The following is an 18,329-nucleotide window of genomic DNA, read 5'->3' as shown; positions in this document are numbered from 1 at the left end:
CTGTACTGGCAAATGGATCACTTCATCCTCAAGGACAGCAAGTTCGTTGAGTACTTTTCTAGGAATTTGAAGCATTTTTGGCCACCAACACCAGCTAGTAAACTGTCCATTCTTTGGGAGACTGCTAAGGCCCATGCTTGAGGGATAATTATCTCGTACTTGATCAGTCAAACAATGGAAGGGAGAGCAGCAGTGTCTGCTCGAGGCATGATTTAAGGGAGCTGAGATGGCATATTACAGAAGACCGTCAGTGACCTAAGCTACAGTGGATCACAGCCCTTCAGTCTGCCTTAAACTCCATACCTACGCATATGGCCAGGAAGGAACTTTCCTTTGTGAAGCAAAGGTTGTTTGAACATGGTAATAGGCTGGGTAAATATCTGGCCGATTTGGTTAGGAAGAAGAATGCCTCCCAATCTATTGTTTCTATTAGGGAAGGGGGTGGGATTCTTAATTGTAATGCTAAAAAAGATCAATGCGGCATTTCAAAGATTCTATTCTGAACTGTATCAGTCTGTATGTTGTGAGGATAGATGGGATAAAATGGAGTCTTTTTGTTTAGAAACTTGGATCTTCCTGGAGTGTCTGCTGAGCAGGTGTCTCTGCTTAGTGCTCCATTAACAGCACAAGAGATACAGAAGGCAGTGAGGCAACTTCAAAGTGGAAAGGGGCCTGGCCCTGGTGGTTTTTCCATTGAGTTTTATAAAGAATTTATAAACATACTGTCAGGGCTGATGCTAGACATGTATGACTATTCATATAGTCATGATTGCCTCCCACCATCCTTGAGAGAGGCTAATATCTGTCTTATCCTCAAGAAAGAGAAGGCCCTAGAGGACTATGCTTCTTATATACCGATCTCACACTTAAATTCTGATTTTAAAATTTTGTTTAAGACTTTGGCATTGAAGTTGGAAGGGGTGTTGCCCTCTATTGTTGAAGATGATCAGATGGGCTTTATAAAGGGTCACAGATCCTCCAATAATAGGAGGTTGGTTAACATGATTCAAGTATGCCAGCAGCGATTGGTTCAAGGGTTGATGGTCTCTTTGGATGCAGTAAAGGCATTTGATCGGGTGGAATGGCCATATCTTATTTTTAAGACCCTGGAGCGGTTTGGACTGGGTGAAGTGCTTACTGATGGGTAAGGGTCCTTTATGGTGATCCTCTGGCAGCAGTTCTCACCAATGGCATAAGATCTGATATTTTTTACATTTTGTAGGGGCAGTCAGTGAGGCTGTCCCCTTTCACATTGCTTTTCACATTGTGATTGAGCGGAGTCCATTCTTGGGGACCCTGATATAGCTGCCCCAAAGGTGGGTTTGAAGGCGCATAAGATTATACTATATGCAGATGATCTTATTATTTTCTCGAACCCAGCAGTCTTGGTGCCCTTTTTGATAGTGTATTTATTCATTTGGTTCTTAGGTTACCAGATCAATTTTTCAAAGTTGGAGGCTATGCCTGTGGGGGGACTTAGGTGAATACCTGACGTGGAAGGTGGGTTCCCTTTAAGTGGGCACAGGGAGGTTTTCTTTACTTGGGCCTCTCTGTTACCTCGAGCTTTCATCAGTTACTCAAGGCTAATTTTGGTCATTTGTTTGACAGGACTAAAGACCTTCAACGATGGGGGAGCCATTCCAATATCATGGTTGGATCGAGTCACTCTTAACAATTTGAATGTTCTTCCTGTCTTATTGTACCCTTTGAAGATGCTCTCTTTACACTTTCCTGGGCAAACATTTCGGAAATTAAATAGCTGGTTTAGTTCTTTTATTGGGTGTTATTATCGGCCTCTTATTAAGCTTGCAAAACTGCAATTGCCCCAGGGATTGGGGGGGGTGTGGACCTCCTGGACATTAGATGTTTCTGCACCCCTAGGTCCCTCTGTTCTACAACACTACTCAAGGCCCTACCATTAGTTGTATAAGCCCTACCCTCAATTGTTATACTAAATTGCAATATTCGCACTTAGCCAGATTGAACTTTATCTGCCTTTTTCAGCCCATTGACCCATTTGATCAAGATCCCTTTGTAATCTTAGAAAATCTTCTTCTTGGTCTGTGACCAATTTTTGTGTCATCCATATACTTATTATCTATGCCTTCTATATTCTCATCCAAATCATTTACAGTATATTAGTGACAAGAGGACCCTAACCAAACCCTATGGAACACCACTGGTCACAGGCCTCTCGACCGAAAATGAAAGGGAGCAAACAAAAATTGTTACAGTTCCTATATAATGTATTTCTCAAAAATTCATTCGTGGATTGTGAACATCACCGGCTCAGGTTGGCACTTATTGCCTGTCACTAGTTATCCTTGAGAAAGTAATGGTGAGCTGCCTTCTTGAACAGTGACATGTGCTGTAGGAATATCCATGGTGCAGTGAGTGAGGGAGTTCCAGGATTTTAATACTATAAGTATGGTGAAGTCAAGATGGTGAGTGGCTTTGAGCAGATCTTGATGAAGGTTGTGTTCCCATGTATTCGTTGTCCTTCTCCTTGTACATGGAAGTGGTTATGTGTTTGGGAGGTGCTGTCTAAGGAGCCTTGGTGAATTTCTGCAGTTTATCTTCGAGATGGCAACCACTGCTGCTACTGAGCTTCAGTAGTTGAGAGAGTGAATATTTGGGGGTATGGTTCCAGTCAAGCAGGCTGCTTCGCCCTGGATGGTGCCCTGCCTTATTTCCCAAAAGAATGCCTAGTTTTGCTCTTTTTCTGGCAGGAACATCCACACATTGATAAAGAAAATTTTCTTGAACACATTTGACAAATTTTTGACAATTAAAACCTTTAACACTGTGGTAGCCCCAGTCAATGTTTGGAAAATTAAAATGCCCCATTGTTACAACCATATTGTGCTTACATATATCTGAGATCTCACTACATATTTGTTTCTCAATTTCTGTCTTACTATTAAGGGGCCTATAGTGCAATCCCATCAGTGATCTTTCCTTTCTTACTTGTCATTTCTATCCATACATTTTGACTGGATGATCTTTCAGCAATATCTTCTCTGGTTACAGCAAAAATGTCAACCCCCCCACCCTGGCCTTGCCTCCTTTTCTAACTTTGCTGTGGAGTCTGAAACCTGGAACATTGAGCTGCCAGTCCTGTCCATCTCTCAGCCAAGTTTCTGCAATAGCTATTAGGTCTAATAATTTTTAGAATATCAATATGAGGGAAATAGAAATATTAAGCTGCCATAATGTAGGTGTGCCTTTTAAGGCTGAACAGGAAACTTGACCTACACTTACAGAGGATGTTTATTTCTGTAAAGAGAGAGAATGTCCATGAAGACTGAAGTTTTTGATGGAGTCAAGCAATAATAAAGAAGATCTTAGATGAGCTGGCGCACTTTCTAGGAAATAGAGAAGATAATCGAACAGATTTACAAATAAATTAGTGTTTTGCAAGAACTAAACGGTAATAATGATGGGCTTTGACTGCTTCATTCAATACTGAATAGAGTTATCTTGTTAGGAGGAAAGAGGTGGAATTTCTAAAATGTTCAGATGAACATTCTTGAACAGTTTGTTTCCTTCCCAATGAGGAAAAACACATTGCTACATCTAATCATGTGAAATGAACTTGGGTCAAGTGGCAAATGTCAAAATGGGGAAGCATCTTGGGAAAATTCAGAATAATTATTTAGGAGATGGAACAATCGCAATAAAAATACTTGATCTAGATTGAAATCCCATCTGCTCAAGGGATGTGTCATAACGTGTCCTAACAGGTTGATCACAAATGAGTGCTAATTTTAGCAAGTTGTGCAAGGACCTGGCCTGTATATAGCAGTCAGGAACTGGCAGACAGCAATGTATTAGAGACATGGGTGCACTTTAAAGAGTAGATGGTTTGGGTAGAGTCTAGGTACATTCCAACCAAAGGTAAAACAATGACAACCCAAAGCCAGAGGTCCCTGGATTCAAAGGAGTTGGAAAATAGGACAAAAGGGATGTATGACAAATGTCAGCTTATTACCTTGAGAGAATCCTGGAGCATATAAAAAGTTAAGAATTAATAAAGGAATTATAAGAGACAATATAAGAATAGATTGGCAGTTAAATTCAAAAAGTCATCTATAGATTAATTAACTGTAAAAGGATTCTTGGAGGAATAGTAGAGCTAATTGTGAACTGTGGTACTAGAGAAATTTGGTTACATTGAGAAATTCATCATAGTTCAGTTTCAAGACAGTATGCTAATGCATGCTCTGGATGATAATGTTCTGAATCATTTCCAGTCACGAATGAAGTTAAAATGGGTACATGCCAGCACTGACTCTCTCCATCATTTTTCTCTGCGATGCTGTCCAAATTGTTCTATTATTATGATCCTTGCACTGATATCAGATATTACATGAACAGGAAACTGCTCAATTTGAGATGATTCTGGGTGAGAACCAAGGTCTCCAAGGATGTACTTCACAATTTTCTGTCAGCTAATGATTTGAGCTGTTGGTTTGCTGGCATTCAGCAGACTTCAAACATTGATCTAAGAATGAAGAAGTGTAAATCTGTCTACTAAACTGAACATCAATAGAGCAATGGTCCTACTCACATTGCTCTACGCATGAGAGACTTGGATACTGAACCTGTCTTGTTAAGATCAACCAACTCATTAAGCTGCCTTCAAAATCTTCTGAAGATTGGAAGGCAGGGCAAAACACTAGATATTGAGGTTCTCATGTCAGCTGATGTGCCAAGGATCTACTCGATATTGAGATAGTCACAACGGAGTTAGGTTGGTTCATGTATCTAGAAAGCCTGATATTCACTTCCAAAGTGAATCTTTTGTGGAGCACTTGTGTGATCTTGTAGTGGTCAAAGGAAATGCTACAAAGAGACTCTGCAGGTTTCATTTAGTTTGGAGTTCTGGAAGAAGTTCACCCACAACAAAGTTTTAAAAACTGTGCGGCCTCATTTGAAAGCAAGTGTAACACAAAGATGGAGAGGATATACAAGAAAATCCTAAGCCAGGAACTCCTTCGCTTGAGTCTACAGTATTCTATCCAATTTAACACCGTTTCCATTTCAATTTGAAGAATGCTTTAAGTATAGACTGGCCTTGGCGATCTTGTGTCCATTCTAACCCCATAAAACACATTGGATAATGGACATTTCATTTCAAACTCTTAATCCTGGTGATGCACAAGGTCTGGAGAATTGCAAAACATAAACAGTTTCTCAAAACATGGGAAGTAATAACCTGGCATTTACAGCCAATCAATTTAATATTCACAGTGGGGAAATTTTCAATAACAATTCAAGGGAAATAACAGCCACTTGGACAAAACGTAGTTTTGAAGAAAAGCGAGCAAGGATTTGTTTTGGAAACATTTTGTTTGTCTAACTCGATTTTAGCTTTTGTTGAGGTAACAGAAAGCGAGGATAAGTACAGGGCAGTTGATGTTGATTTTGTTAAAGTCATGAGAGATTACAGAGAGATCTGGGTGTTTTGAATCACACAACTTTTGCACCTGCATACTAATCTTATTAGGAAGATAAATGTAATATTTATTGTAAAGGAAAAAGTACTGCAGCTGTACAAGACATTGAGACCACATCTGGAGGTCTCTGCAAAGTTTGGTCTCCTAAATAAAATGTAGAAAATTGGAGCAGGAGCAGGCTATTCGGCCATCCATCATTCAATACACCTCATGGTTGATCATCCAGCTTGGTATCGAATTTCTGCGTTCTTCCCATATCCTTTGATTTCTCTGTCCCTAAGAACTATATTTAACTCATTGAAAATATTCAATGTTTTGTCTCAACTGCTTTCTGTGGTAGAGAATTCCACAAATTTGCTACTGTTTGGGTGAAGAAATTTCTCATCTTGGAGCTAAATGACCTACCCTGTATGTTTCAACTGTGACCCCTGGTTCTGGGCTTCCTAGTTATCAGGAACATCCTTGCTGTATTCACCCTGTCTAGTCCTGTTGGAATTTTATAAGTTTCAAAGAGATTCCCCCTCATTCTTCTGAACTTCAGTCAGTCTTTCCTTATGTGAGTTGTGCCATCCAGGAATCGAGCTGGGGTAATCCTTCATTCCACTGTCTCTGTCGTCAGAATATCCTTCCTCAGATAAGGAAAGTGAAACTGCCCACATTGCTCCAGGTATGATCTCACAATGGCCCTGTACAATTGCAGCACAATATCCCTGCACTTGTACTTGAATCTTCTTGCTATGAAGGCTACCATCATATCTGCTGCCTACTGCACCTCCACACTTAAGTATTCTTGTACACCAATCATGGAAACAAAGTTATTGCAGCTCCCCATTTCCCAATCTATTGACATTCAGCTAATAAAATACCTTCCTGCTTTTGCTTCCATAATGGATCGCCTCACATTTATCAATATCAGACTTCATCTGCCCTGCATTTGTTCACTTAATTTGTCCAAATCACACTGAGGAATTTCTGCATTCTCCATAGTTCACTCTCCTCCTCCTCTCCACATGCCCCACCCCAGCTTTGTGTCAGCTGCAAATCTAGATGTATTGCAGTTCATTTCTTCATCCAAAATTATTCTCTATATTATGAATTGTTGGGGTCTATGCACTAAGCCCTGCAGTATCCCAATAGTCATTGACTACCACTCTGAAAATGACCCATTTATTGTTTCCTGTCTGCTAATCAGTTCTCTATTCATGTCAGTACACTACCCCAATCTCTGTTTTGCATGCTAACCTCTTATGTTGGACTTAATCAAAGGCCTTCTCCAAATCCACGTAAACCACATCCATTGACTCCCCCTTATCAAAACTTCTAGCTATCAGCTCTACTAATTGTATCCTTGAAAAATTCTGGTCGATTTGTCAAATATGATTTCCCTTTTGTAAATTCATGCTGAGTTTGTCAAATTCTACCACTGTTTTCCAAGTGCTCTGCCATGAATTCTTTTGTAATGAGCTCCAGCATTTTCCCTATTGTTGATGTGAGGCCTACCGGTCTATTTTTTTTTCTCTCAACATTAGCTATCTCTAAGTCGTAGCAGCTCTTCCAGAGTCTGTAAAATCTTGAAAGATAAGTACCAATGCATTCACTATTTTGAGGGCCAATTCATGTACTGTGGGATGTAGATTATTGGGCCCTGACTATTTAATAGCCTTTGATTCCCATCTATTTCCTTACTAATGCTGATTTTCCTTCAGTTTCCCCCTCTGACTGGACCTTGTATTCCCCAACATTTTTGGGGCATAGTGTCCTCCTTTTGTGAAGAGAGAACCAATATGTATTTAATTGATTTGCCATCTCTTTTGTTCCCCACTATAACTTCCTCTTTTTCTGGTTGTAAAGGACCTACATTTGTCAAAAAGATTAATATTTTTCTCATATAGAGGTTTTTAATTCTGTTTTTATGTTGCCTGGAAGTGTCCACCGGTTTAAGAACAACAAGGTGGCTAGAGGAGATGGATATCCTTGCTGAGGCACCGAAATGTCTGGGCATAGAGCTTCTTTTACAGCCACATGCCCTTGTCTGCCTTATCTGGAAAGAGGAGAGAATTCTTGAAGAGCTCTGAAATGCCACAGTAATGAGCATTTTCAAAAAAGGGAACAAGTCCGGCCACGATAACTACAGGAGAACTATTGGAAAAGTCATCGCCAAGGTCCTTCTCTGTGTGGCTGAGGAAATCCTCCTGGAATCAGAGTGTGGCTTTAGGCCACTGAGAGGCACAACAGACATGATTTTCACTGTACGACAGCTGCAGGAGAAATGCAAAAAGAATTTATCCCTATACGTGGTCGTCTTTGATGTTATAAAGGCCTTTGACACCATCGATTGGGAAGACTATCCATCTCCGCTTTGATTTGTCAGCATCTTTTGCCAGCTCCACAACGATATGGGAAGGTGTGGTAATGACAAATGGCTCCACCATGAACCCATTCCCCTTTTTGGTGTCAAAGAATCGTAGAAGCCCTACAGTGTGGAAAGAGGCCATTTGGGTCCACATCAATGCTTTAAAGAGCATCCCACCCAAACTCAAGCAGGGCTGCGTCATCACCCAATATTGTTGATTAGCTCACCTCACCACTGACAAGCTCCCTGCTGGAGTGGAGTTAACTTAAAGGACCAGCAGGAAATTACTCAACCTACACTGCCTTTAAGCCAAAACCAAATTCACCCCAACCAATGTCATCGAGCTGAAGTACACAGATAATGCTTGTGTGTGTGCAATCTCAGAGGATGTACTCTAGACTATCGTCAGCACCTTTATGGAGGCATATGAGAGCATGGGTGTCTCACCCTGAACATCCTCAAGATGGGCCAACCTGGCCAGGCATTGTGGAGTGAACACCTGATCATCAATGTCCAAAGGGAGGTCTAGAACACTGACCACTTCCAATACCTTGAGTGTTCTATCAGCCAATGCAGCCATTGATGAAGATATCCAGCATCACCTGTGCTAGCGCAGACTTCTGGCACCTAAGGAAAAGGATGTTTGAGGAACAACATTAGGTCCGACACCAAGCTCATGGTTTTCAGAGCTGTGGTGGTTCCCGCACTTCTATATGGCTCTGAGATGTGAAATGTCTACAGGCAGCTCAAGGCACTGGAGCAGTACCACCAGTGCTGCCTGCAGAAGATCCTATGAATCCACTGGAAAGAAGGATACACCAACACCAGCATCCTCAACCAAGCTGTCATCCCTAGCATCGAGGCAATGACCACCCTAAATCGATTGCATTTGACTGGGCACATCATCCACATTACCAACACTAAACTCCCCAGCATGTGATATACTCCCAGCTCTGAAATGGCAGGCAAGCCCCAGGTGACAGATAAATCAATTTAGTGATACTCTCGAGGTCTCACTGGTGAAGTGCAGCATTCCTATGTACACCAGGGAATCACTGGCCCAAGGCCATTCAAAATGGAGAAGAAGCATCAGGAAGGCGTTGACCACATCGAGACTTGCAGTTGAAAAGAAGTGAAAACCAAGTGAAAATGGCAGTACCCCACCCACCCCTTCCTGCGATCATCTTCTTCCCCAAGTGTGATCTCGGAATCAGATATATCACTCTTAATTTTGATAAAGAATTTTCTCATGTTTTGGTTATTTAAACATCTAGATTACCAATTAGAGAGTAATTTCAGAAGAGTACAGAAAACGTTTTATTGGTTTATGGAGTTGAGACATGAATAGACTGCAGAAGTTGAGTTGTTCCCCTTGGAGCAAACAAAGAGACTTGTTAGAAGTGGTTAAAATAATGAAATTTTAAATAAAAGTGTAAATTAAGGAATTGGTTACCAGTGGCAGGTAGGTTTGATAGATCAAGCAAATAGATTTAAAGTAATTGGCAAAATACAAATACACAATTAGTTTTTTTTAATACAATGAGCTATTAGGATTCAAATTGCATTGTTAGTAGGGTGGTGGATTCTGATTCAATAGTAGCCTTCAAAAGATAATTGGATAAATACTTGGGAGAAAACTTGCAGGGATATAAGAATGGGTGTGAAGAGCTTGCTGAATTGTTCTTTAAAAGAATCAGTGTTGACCTGATAGGTGAAATGGCCTCCTTGTCAAGCTTCTGATTCTATGACATTATACAAGATTGAATATCAATTTCTATTTAAGTGTCATCTCAATTCTTAAGCCAATTTTAAATAAAGGACCTTTTTTTCACATACAACATTAATTGGTAACTAGCTGTCCTGAGAGCTTTGAATCTTCTCTGTAGTTCCTTTGTAGAAATTGGATAGATTTTCTTTAACTGGCGTACACTGGATATGACCGAGAAAGGAGATAGGACCTGACTATCTAGTTTTAGAGTGAAAACAATGTAATTGTACAGATTTTTGTCATCTCATCCACATTTTCTACATAAAAATTTTAGATTTTTCGCATGTTTATTTTAATTTCTTTTAGGTTTTCTGTTCTTCTGGGGAATAATTTTCTTGGTGACGACAACCTTGGTTACAGTGCTTAAAAAGGAAAACTTGAGACAAACATCATTGCATGATGCCCCTCAGCAAGGAATCAAGGAAACCTACAAGTCGCTCATATGTATAATAAAGATGCCTGCCATCTTAAATTTCTGCATCATGTTGCTAACAGCAAAAGTAAGCTGATTTAACTTAAATATCATGAACAATCTTGAAAGCGATAATGCAAATACTCCTTAATATATTTGGTAACTTGGTGCAGTTTGGTAAATCTACTTTGCCGTATTAATGCTAGAAATAATCATTCTTAACCATTTAATCATTTTATTCCTAAATAAATGTCAATTACTCATTACTGTTTTTATTTATGAATTAGACTTGCTTTTAATTTGAAGAATTTAAAATTGCTATGCTCAAACTTTGAGCGAGATTAGTTTTTACTTTTGATAAATGTCAGTGTTCACTGGTATTGGTTTTTGCTATACAGAATCATCTTGTTGCATCAGTGTACAGCAATCAGCTGCTTGATTTTTAAAAAATCAAAAGCTTTCAAAATGTGCCTATTACTGTCCTTGCACTAAAAGAAAATCTTAATTTGAAACAGACGCAGACAGTGCTAAAGAAACTCTGGAGATCTGACAGCATCTGTGAAGAACAGAATCATGGTAATGTTTTGAGTCTGGCATGACTTCAGAATGGAAGAGGACTAAGTGTCATATTGGACTCAAAATTTCAAGTCTGTTTCTCTCTCTATAGGCACTGCCAGACCTGTTGAGCTTTGCCAGCATTTTCTGCACTTGTTTCAGATTTCAACATTCACAGCATTTTGCCTTTAATTGACAGCTTAATTTGAAGCCGGCAAATGCAAGCAGTTAACAGCAACCTGTATCAAGTAATTCACTTTTGAAAAGTGCAACAGTTTTGTGACAGGCAACTTTTAGTAAATGTATTTTAAAGTTGCGTAAAATATTACAGAAATTGAATTTCCACTGAATAATTTGAATTTAAAATTTTTCAATTTTTTTTATATTGAGTGATTTGCACAAAATAACTGAAACTCCAAGCCAATATCTACAGTGAGAAACAAAAGTTTATACCTTTTTAAAAGTATTTCTTGTTTCAGATAATGTTTTGTTTGTATAAGTGGGATGCACTTTTTGACCATACCATTAATATTTTGTGTAAACATAGTGAACTGAGGTACTTCATTGACAGTGGTTAAAATACAACTGCTGGAAACTTTAAGGGTGTTCCCAATAATCTTCTGTAATTTTACCTTCTTGTACACACTTAACAAATTCCTCTCATCTAAACCCTTAATACTATGGCAGTCCCAGTCTATGTTTGGAAAGTTAAATCCCCTACCATAACCACCCTATTATTCTTACAGATAACTGAGATCATCTCTCAAATTTGTTTCTCAATTTCCCGCTGACTAATAATATAATCCCAATAAGGTCACAGGTGAGGTACCGGAAGACTGGAGGTTGGCTAACATGGTTCTACTGTTTAAGAAAGGTGGTAATCCCAAACCCTTTATATTTCTCAGTTCCACCCAAATAACTTCCCTGGATGTATTTCCAGGAATATCCTCCCTCCATACAGCTGTAATGCTATCCTTTATCAAAAGCGCCACTCCCCCTCCTCTCGTTTCCCTTTCCGTCCTTCCTGTAGCCTTTGTATCCTGGAACATTTAAGCTGCCAGTCCTATTGATCCCTGATACACGTTTCTGTAATTGCTATGATATCCAAGTCCCATGTTCTTAACCATGCCCTGAGTTCATCTGCCTTCCCTGTTAGGCCTCTCGCATTGAAATAAATGCAGTTTAATTGATTAGTCTTACCTTGTTCTCTGCTTTGTCCCTGCCTGCCCTGACTGTTTGACTCACTTCTTTTCCTACCAGTCTCCGATTGATCTCTCTCCTCACGATCTCCCTGGGTCCCAAACACCGCCCCCCCCCACCCTTACTAGTTTAAATCTTCCTGAGCAGCTCTAGCAAATCTCCCTGCCAGTATATTAGATCCCTTCCAACTCAGGTGCAATCTATCGTTCTTGTACTGGTCACTTCTACCCCAGAAGCGATTCCAATTATCCAAAAATGTGAATCCTTCTCCCGTATATCAGCTCCTCAGCCATGCAATTACCTGCTCTATCCTCCTATTTCTACCCTCACAAGCTCGTAGCACCAGGAGTAATCTAGATATTACAAATCTCTAGGACCTCCTTTTTAGATTCTGGCCTAACAATATTCTCCCTTCAGAATCTCATCCTTTTCCCTTCCTATGTCATTGGTTCCACAATCCCCAATATCAGATGTCGCCTTGTTGGCCGTGTGGCAAGCATTAACAGAAAATATTTACTGTCAACTTTGTTGTCTGTAAATACACTTGTATGTAGGGAGTGTATTCTTGATTGGTTCCATTGTAGACTGTAGGCCCATGATTTCAAAACCATTTAAAGCTGTTCCAGAACTACCTGACTGAAGGATTAATGTCAGATATTACCAGAAGCCTAAGAAACAGGGACTTTATTTGATGGCAATAACACAACTATAGGAACCACTTAGGCTATTTAGCCCTTGTGCTTTTTCTACCATTCACTGAGATTGTGGTTGATTTACAAGTTAACCCTATCTTTGCAAATTTGCTGTGTATCCTTTAATATCTTAATTTAAAATCTGAGTTTTATAGATTTAATAATCAAATGATTTCACATAAATTTTTGGACGAAACATCCAAACTTCTTCTACCCTGTGTATAGAAGTGCCTTCTACTTTACACCTGAAAGGTCTGGATGTAAATTTTAGACTACACCACTAATCTTAAACTGCACAACTAACAAAATGTTTCTCTTTATCTAACTTATCTATCCTTTTAATATTCTTGAAAACTTTGAAGTCACCCCTTAATATTCTAAATTTCAAGGAATACATGCTCTGCTTTGTGTAATCTCTCATCATACCTGAACTATAAGGATTAAAGTATCAGTCTCGTAAATCTATGCTACACTACATCCAAAATCAATAAATCCTTTCCAGAATGTTATTCCCATGAGTACACCCAATAAAAATATCTCGCTGGAATTATATAGAACCTTGGCTAGACCTCCTCTGGAGTATTATGTACAATATTTAAGGCGGGATATACTGGAGAGGGACTGCAACAGAGGTTCATCAGATTAATCCTTGGAATTATTTAATGAGGAGTGATTGAGACAACTTGGTCTGTATTTTGGAGTTACAAAGAATGAAGGAGTGAGTGACCTCATTGAAATTTATAAAATTCTTACATGGCATGACTGGGTGAATGGAGATAAGATTTAGTGAGGCTAGTGAGTCTAAAATTAGGGGACATAATCTCAGAATATGGGGTAGGTCATTAAAATAGAGAATGAGGAGGAGAAATTTCTTCACATAGGGTGGTGAATCTTCAGAACTCTGTACTCAAGTGAACTTGGGCCCTCAATCATTGAGTAGGTTCAATACAAAAATCAATAGATTTCTGGGGATTAATTACATTGAGGGATACAGAGATGGTCAAAAAAGTGGCATAGATATATATGATCAACTCTAATCTAATGGATTGACACAACGATGTCAGTGGGCTGAATGGTCCATTCCTACTATCCTGATGTAGTCTAACCAGAACTTTGTACAGTTGAAACATGATTTCTACCTCACTGTATTGCAGTCCTCTAGGAATAAAGGCCTTGTTTTGTATCTGTACATAGTATATTAAAGATTTATGTATCTGATCTCAAGATCTTGATCAAAGTTTACCTCAATATATTCCATTATTGAAATTATGTTGGGCTGATAAATTGTAATGAAAGTTTCTGCAAAATCAATAACGTCTGCAGTTTTTTTCAATGTTATCATTAGCAAGCAAATTTAATTCTATAATAATTGCATAATGATTGACGAGTGATCTGTCATGGCAAATTTGCTGGTATCATTAGACAGCTGGGTAAATTTTATAAAAAGCTGAACAGAATATGAGCAATTGTTGATTAAATATTTTGCAGTGACATAATGTCTCTGTGTGGTCAGCTGTAATCAAGTTCTTAAATTGTGCCTCTAAAATCTTTGACACATTGACTGCTTAATTTGGGGAAAATTCATTTTCAGTTAGAATGCATTGCAAGTTGACAAATGCTATCTTAAATCTGCAGAAAACATTTTTGTAAACAACAGAAGTTATCTTATGTTTCAATTAACATATATATTTACAGATTGGATTTGCAGCTGCAGATGGAGTAACTGGATTGAAGTTGGTTGAATTGGGTGTGCCTAAAGAGCAGTTGGCTCTCCTTGCAGTGCCTATGGTTCCTCTGCAAATATTATTGCCATTTGTGATAAGTAAATACACAGCAGGTCGAAAACCTCTGAATGTTTTTTACTGGACAATGCCATTTAGGTAAAGTATCTTTCTGTTTGGAAGAAGATGGATCTGATGTACACTTTTTTTGTTCTATGCTGCACATTGTTCCAATCTACAGAACCATAGTAAATGTTTCTTTTTACACCTCTGTAGCAATTATTGAGTCCTAGAGATGTACAGCACAGAAACAGATCCTCCGGTCCAACTTGTCCACGCTGACCAGATATCACAACCCAATGTGGTCCCACTGCCAGCACCCGGCCCGTATCCCTCCAAACCCTTGCTATTCATATACCCATCCAGATGCCTTTTAAATGTTGCAATTGTACCAGCCTCCACCACTTCCTCTGGCAGCTCATTCCATATACATACCACCCTCTGCATGAAAACATTGCCCCTTAGGTCTCTTTTATATCTTTCCCTTCTCACCCTAAATCTATGCTCTCTAGTTCTAGACTCCCTGACCCCAGGGATAAGACTTTGTCCATGCCCCTCGTGATTCTATAAGGTCACCCCTCAGCCTCCGACACTCCAGGGAAAACAGCTCCAGCCTGTTCAGCCTCTTTCTATAGCTCAAATCCTCCAACCCTGGCAACATCCTTGTACATCTTTTCTGAACCCTTTCAAGTTTCACAACATCTTTCCGATAGGAAGGAGACCAGAATTGCATGCAATATTCCAACAGTGGCCGAACCAATGTCCTGTACAGCTGCAACGTGACCTCCCAACTCCTGTACTCAGTACTCTGACCAATAAAGGAAAGCATACCAAATGCCATCTTCACTATCCTATCTACCTGTGACTCCACTTTCAAGGACCTATGAACTTGCACTCCAAGGTCTCTCTGTTCAGCAACACTCCCTAGGACGTTACCATTAAGTGTATAAGTCCTGCTTTCCTATTAAGTATATAAGTCCTGCACCTCACATTTATCAAAATTAAACTCCATCAGCCACTTCTCAGCCTATTGGCCCATCTGATCAAGATCCTTCTTGCATGAAACATTTGTGTCTGCATTTGATGCCTACATAGTCCAAGAAGCTGTTTACAAACATTATCACCCTCTGTGGGTACCAGAAATCATCCTAATTTCATATCTGTACTCAATCCCATTTCTTATAGTTAAATTACTATCTATTTCATGATAAGCTATAATATTTCTCTTTAGTCCAAGCCGTTTCTGCTCCTTTTTTAGTTTGCGGATGACACCAAAATTGGAGGAGTAGTGGACAGCGAAGAGGGTTACCTCAGATTACAACAGGATCTGGACCAGATGGGCCAATGGGCTAAGAAGTGGCAGATGGAGTTTAATTCAGATAAATGCGAGGTGCTGCATTTTGAGAAAGAAAATCTTAGCAGGACTTATACACTTAATGGTCAGATGCTAGGGAGTGTTGCTGAACAAAGAGACCTTGGAGTGCAGGTTCATAGCTCCTTGAAAGTGGAGTCACAGGTAGATATTGGGATATCTGGTCGGCATGGACAGGTTGGACTGAATGGTCTGTTTCCATGCTGTACATCTCTAAGACTCTATGACTCTATAAATGCCAGAGGGTAAATTTTGTAAAATTTGATCAAGTAAAAATTGACTATTTTGTAATGTACAATTCAGATGCAAAACTTCACTAACCAATTTTGGCTCAGTAAATTACCCAAGGAGGAAAATATGTTAACTACATGTTCCCTTTTGTTGTTTATATTCTAAGATTTTTAGAAATTGCTGAATTGAGAAGGGCAGTGGGCAGACTTCCTAAACTGTTGGTTGAGGCCCCCAGATGAATTGCCAGCCTACAGTTTAATGTGGACACCACTGCAGCAGTGACTGCTATGGAGCTCCAATTTATCTCTTCTCGTTGATCTTTTTCACAAATCTTTCAATAATACAGGATCTTAACCTCTGGAGAATCAAAATGAAGTCACAATGAAAAAAATGTACTTGTAAAGCACTGCTCTAAGTGAATGAGATTTGAGTGACTTAAAATCTCTTCCATTTTTTCTCCATAATGCACTTTGAATTAACTTTTTAAAGAATTTTTATTTTGGGTAAACCAGACTTGAGTTATATTAGTGATCAAATGTTATAGTGACACTTGGTAAATAAAAATATACTGATTTAAGAGTGGTCAGCTATACCCATCCTGATTTTGTATATAGTTCACCCTACTGTTCTAAAAGAATGTTCATGAATCAGAAGGCAATGCTGTGGAATATTGGCTACAACAATTATTTTATCTCTTTTCCAGCTCAAAAATGTGGTCTGCTGCAAATATTCTAATTGAGCTTCTTTGAAAGCTTGTTATTTTTGGTGTTAAGAGAGGAATTGATCATAATTTTGTATGATTCTGAATATTTCAAATTGCTTACCAATATTTTCTTACACACCTATGAAGTCTGTCTTTATCTGCCCAATACATAGGTAATTGCAGAAAGCCAAAGGGTTACAATGACCAGAATAAATTGTAACTGCAGACTTAACTAGTCATCATTAAAGTTTAGGAAAAAAGGCTATAACTCTTGTGGTAACATTTAATGCGTAACTAGATCTGAATTATGATTCTTGGCCACAACCTCACCTGGCACAGTCTCCTGACAATCACAAGGATTGATAACTTGAAGATCAGTCCAAAATACAGTTTTAGAGTCCTTAATTTTTATTGTTCTATTCTGTCTTTAAGTTCTTAAAATCAGAATTGCTAATTAAACGTACATTTTTTTTATTTCTATTGAATGGTGTGTCTCTTTTCTGAGAACTAATGAATTTGTTTCAGACATCTTGAGTCAACAAAGTATTCCTCAACCATGAACAATTCTCATCAAATGGTTACTGGAGCAATCATACTATTGCTGAATAGTAACAGCCTTTTAGTATAACTAACAAAACAAGATGTTAAACACATCTTGTAATATAATTTTTTTAGTCTTATATTGATGTGTCGTCTTACACCATTGGGGGAACATAAATTGACCTGGAATTTCTATGGTTATTTGCCTGATATTCTTCAGTAGTGTCAGCGAAAATGGTATGAATGAATATTTGACAGATCATTGATCAAATTTACAATAAGAGATAGGGAAAATCCCAAATCCATTGTCCGGTTTAGCTTTTTGCATCAAATCTTTCTGCAGAATGTTTCTGTTTATTATTATGGAGTACTGCTGTTCAGTTATGCCTTGCATCAGGTGAGTAAGTGCATTCAGTATAAGTATTAAGTTCTTAGAACCAGAATTGCGAATGAAACATGAGCCATGATGTATTCTATAAAATAAATTAATCATATATCACTATATTAAAAATGAATATTCCACATCTACTAAATTTAAGTTTATAATTATAGCATATTCACTTGAACACGTTATTGTGTTTGAAATGGAATATAAAGTTATGTGCAAGCTAGGCTTTGACTTCGTGAACCATTACAGTAGCAATGTAATTTTGTTAATGTTTTTATATTTGCTGCAACATTGTATGCAAAATTTTATGATTTTAATTAAAATAGTACTTTCTTCGTAGGTTATTTATGGGTATGATATTTGCTTTACTGGTTTTTTGGACTCCTACAGTGAAGCAGGGCACAGAGTTTCCTGTTTATTATTATGGAGTACTGCTGTTCAGTTATGCCTTGCATCAGGTGAGTAAGTGTATTCAGTATAAGTATTAAGTTCTTAGAACCAGAATTGCGAATGAAAAATGTACATTTTTATTTATATTGAATGGTGTCTCTTTTCTGAGAACAAGTGAATTTATTTCAGACAGTATCTGAACCTTAGAGCCGTGTCTACTGTCATCTTTTTCCAAAGTGGTTGCTAACATGCAGTACCCTGGCTTGGAATAGAAAATTAGAACTGAAGATTGTGGTTCCAATATGGTTCTGTTGCTCTCCTACCATATATTGGTCGGTATGGTGGGTCAGTTGTTAGCACTACTGCCTCACAACTCCAGGGACCCAGGTTTGATTTCAGCCTCTGGCGACTGTCTGTGTGGAGTTTGCACATTGTCCAGTGTCTGTGTGGATTTATTCTGGGTGCTCTGATTTCCTCCCACAATT

The 18,329-nt window shown here is 38.7% G+C and overlaps 1 protein-coding gene across 5 annotated transcripts in view; it reads left to right on the top strand.

The window, feature by feature from the left end:
* Positions 1-18,329, top strand: part of slc33a1 (solute carrier family 33 member 1) — a 70,657-nt gene that overhangs the window by 38,133 nt on the left and 14,195 nt on the right. For all 5 annotated transcript variants that reach the window (XM_072572647.1, XM_072572645.1, XM_072572643.1 and 2 more), the window contains 3 exons: positions 9,887-10,080; positions 14,135-14,319; positions 17,795-17,912. In XM_072572647.1, coding sequence (XP_072428748.1) covers positions 9,887-10,080; positions 14,135-14,319; positions 17,795-17,912 — 497 coding nt within the window. The remainder of the gene's footprint in view (positions 1-9,886; positions 10,081-14,134; positions 14,320-17,794; positions 17,913-18,329) is intronic.

The sequence above is a fragment of the Chiloscyllium punctatum genome, chromosome 6 (genome assembly GCF_047496795.1).
Source record: "Chiloscyllium punctatum isolate Juve2018m chromosome 6, sChiPun1.3, whole genome shotgun sequence".
In the NCBI taxonomy this organism is placed as follows: domain Eukaryota; kingdom Metazoa; phylum Chordata; class Chondrichthyes; order Orectolobiformes; family Hemiscylliidae; genus Chiloscyllium; species Chiloscyllium punctatum.
This window is presented reverse-complemented; position numbering and strand designations above follow the sequence as displayed.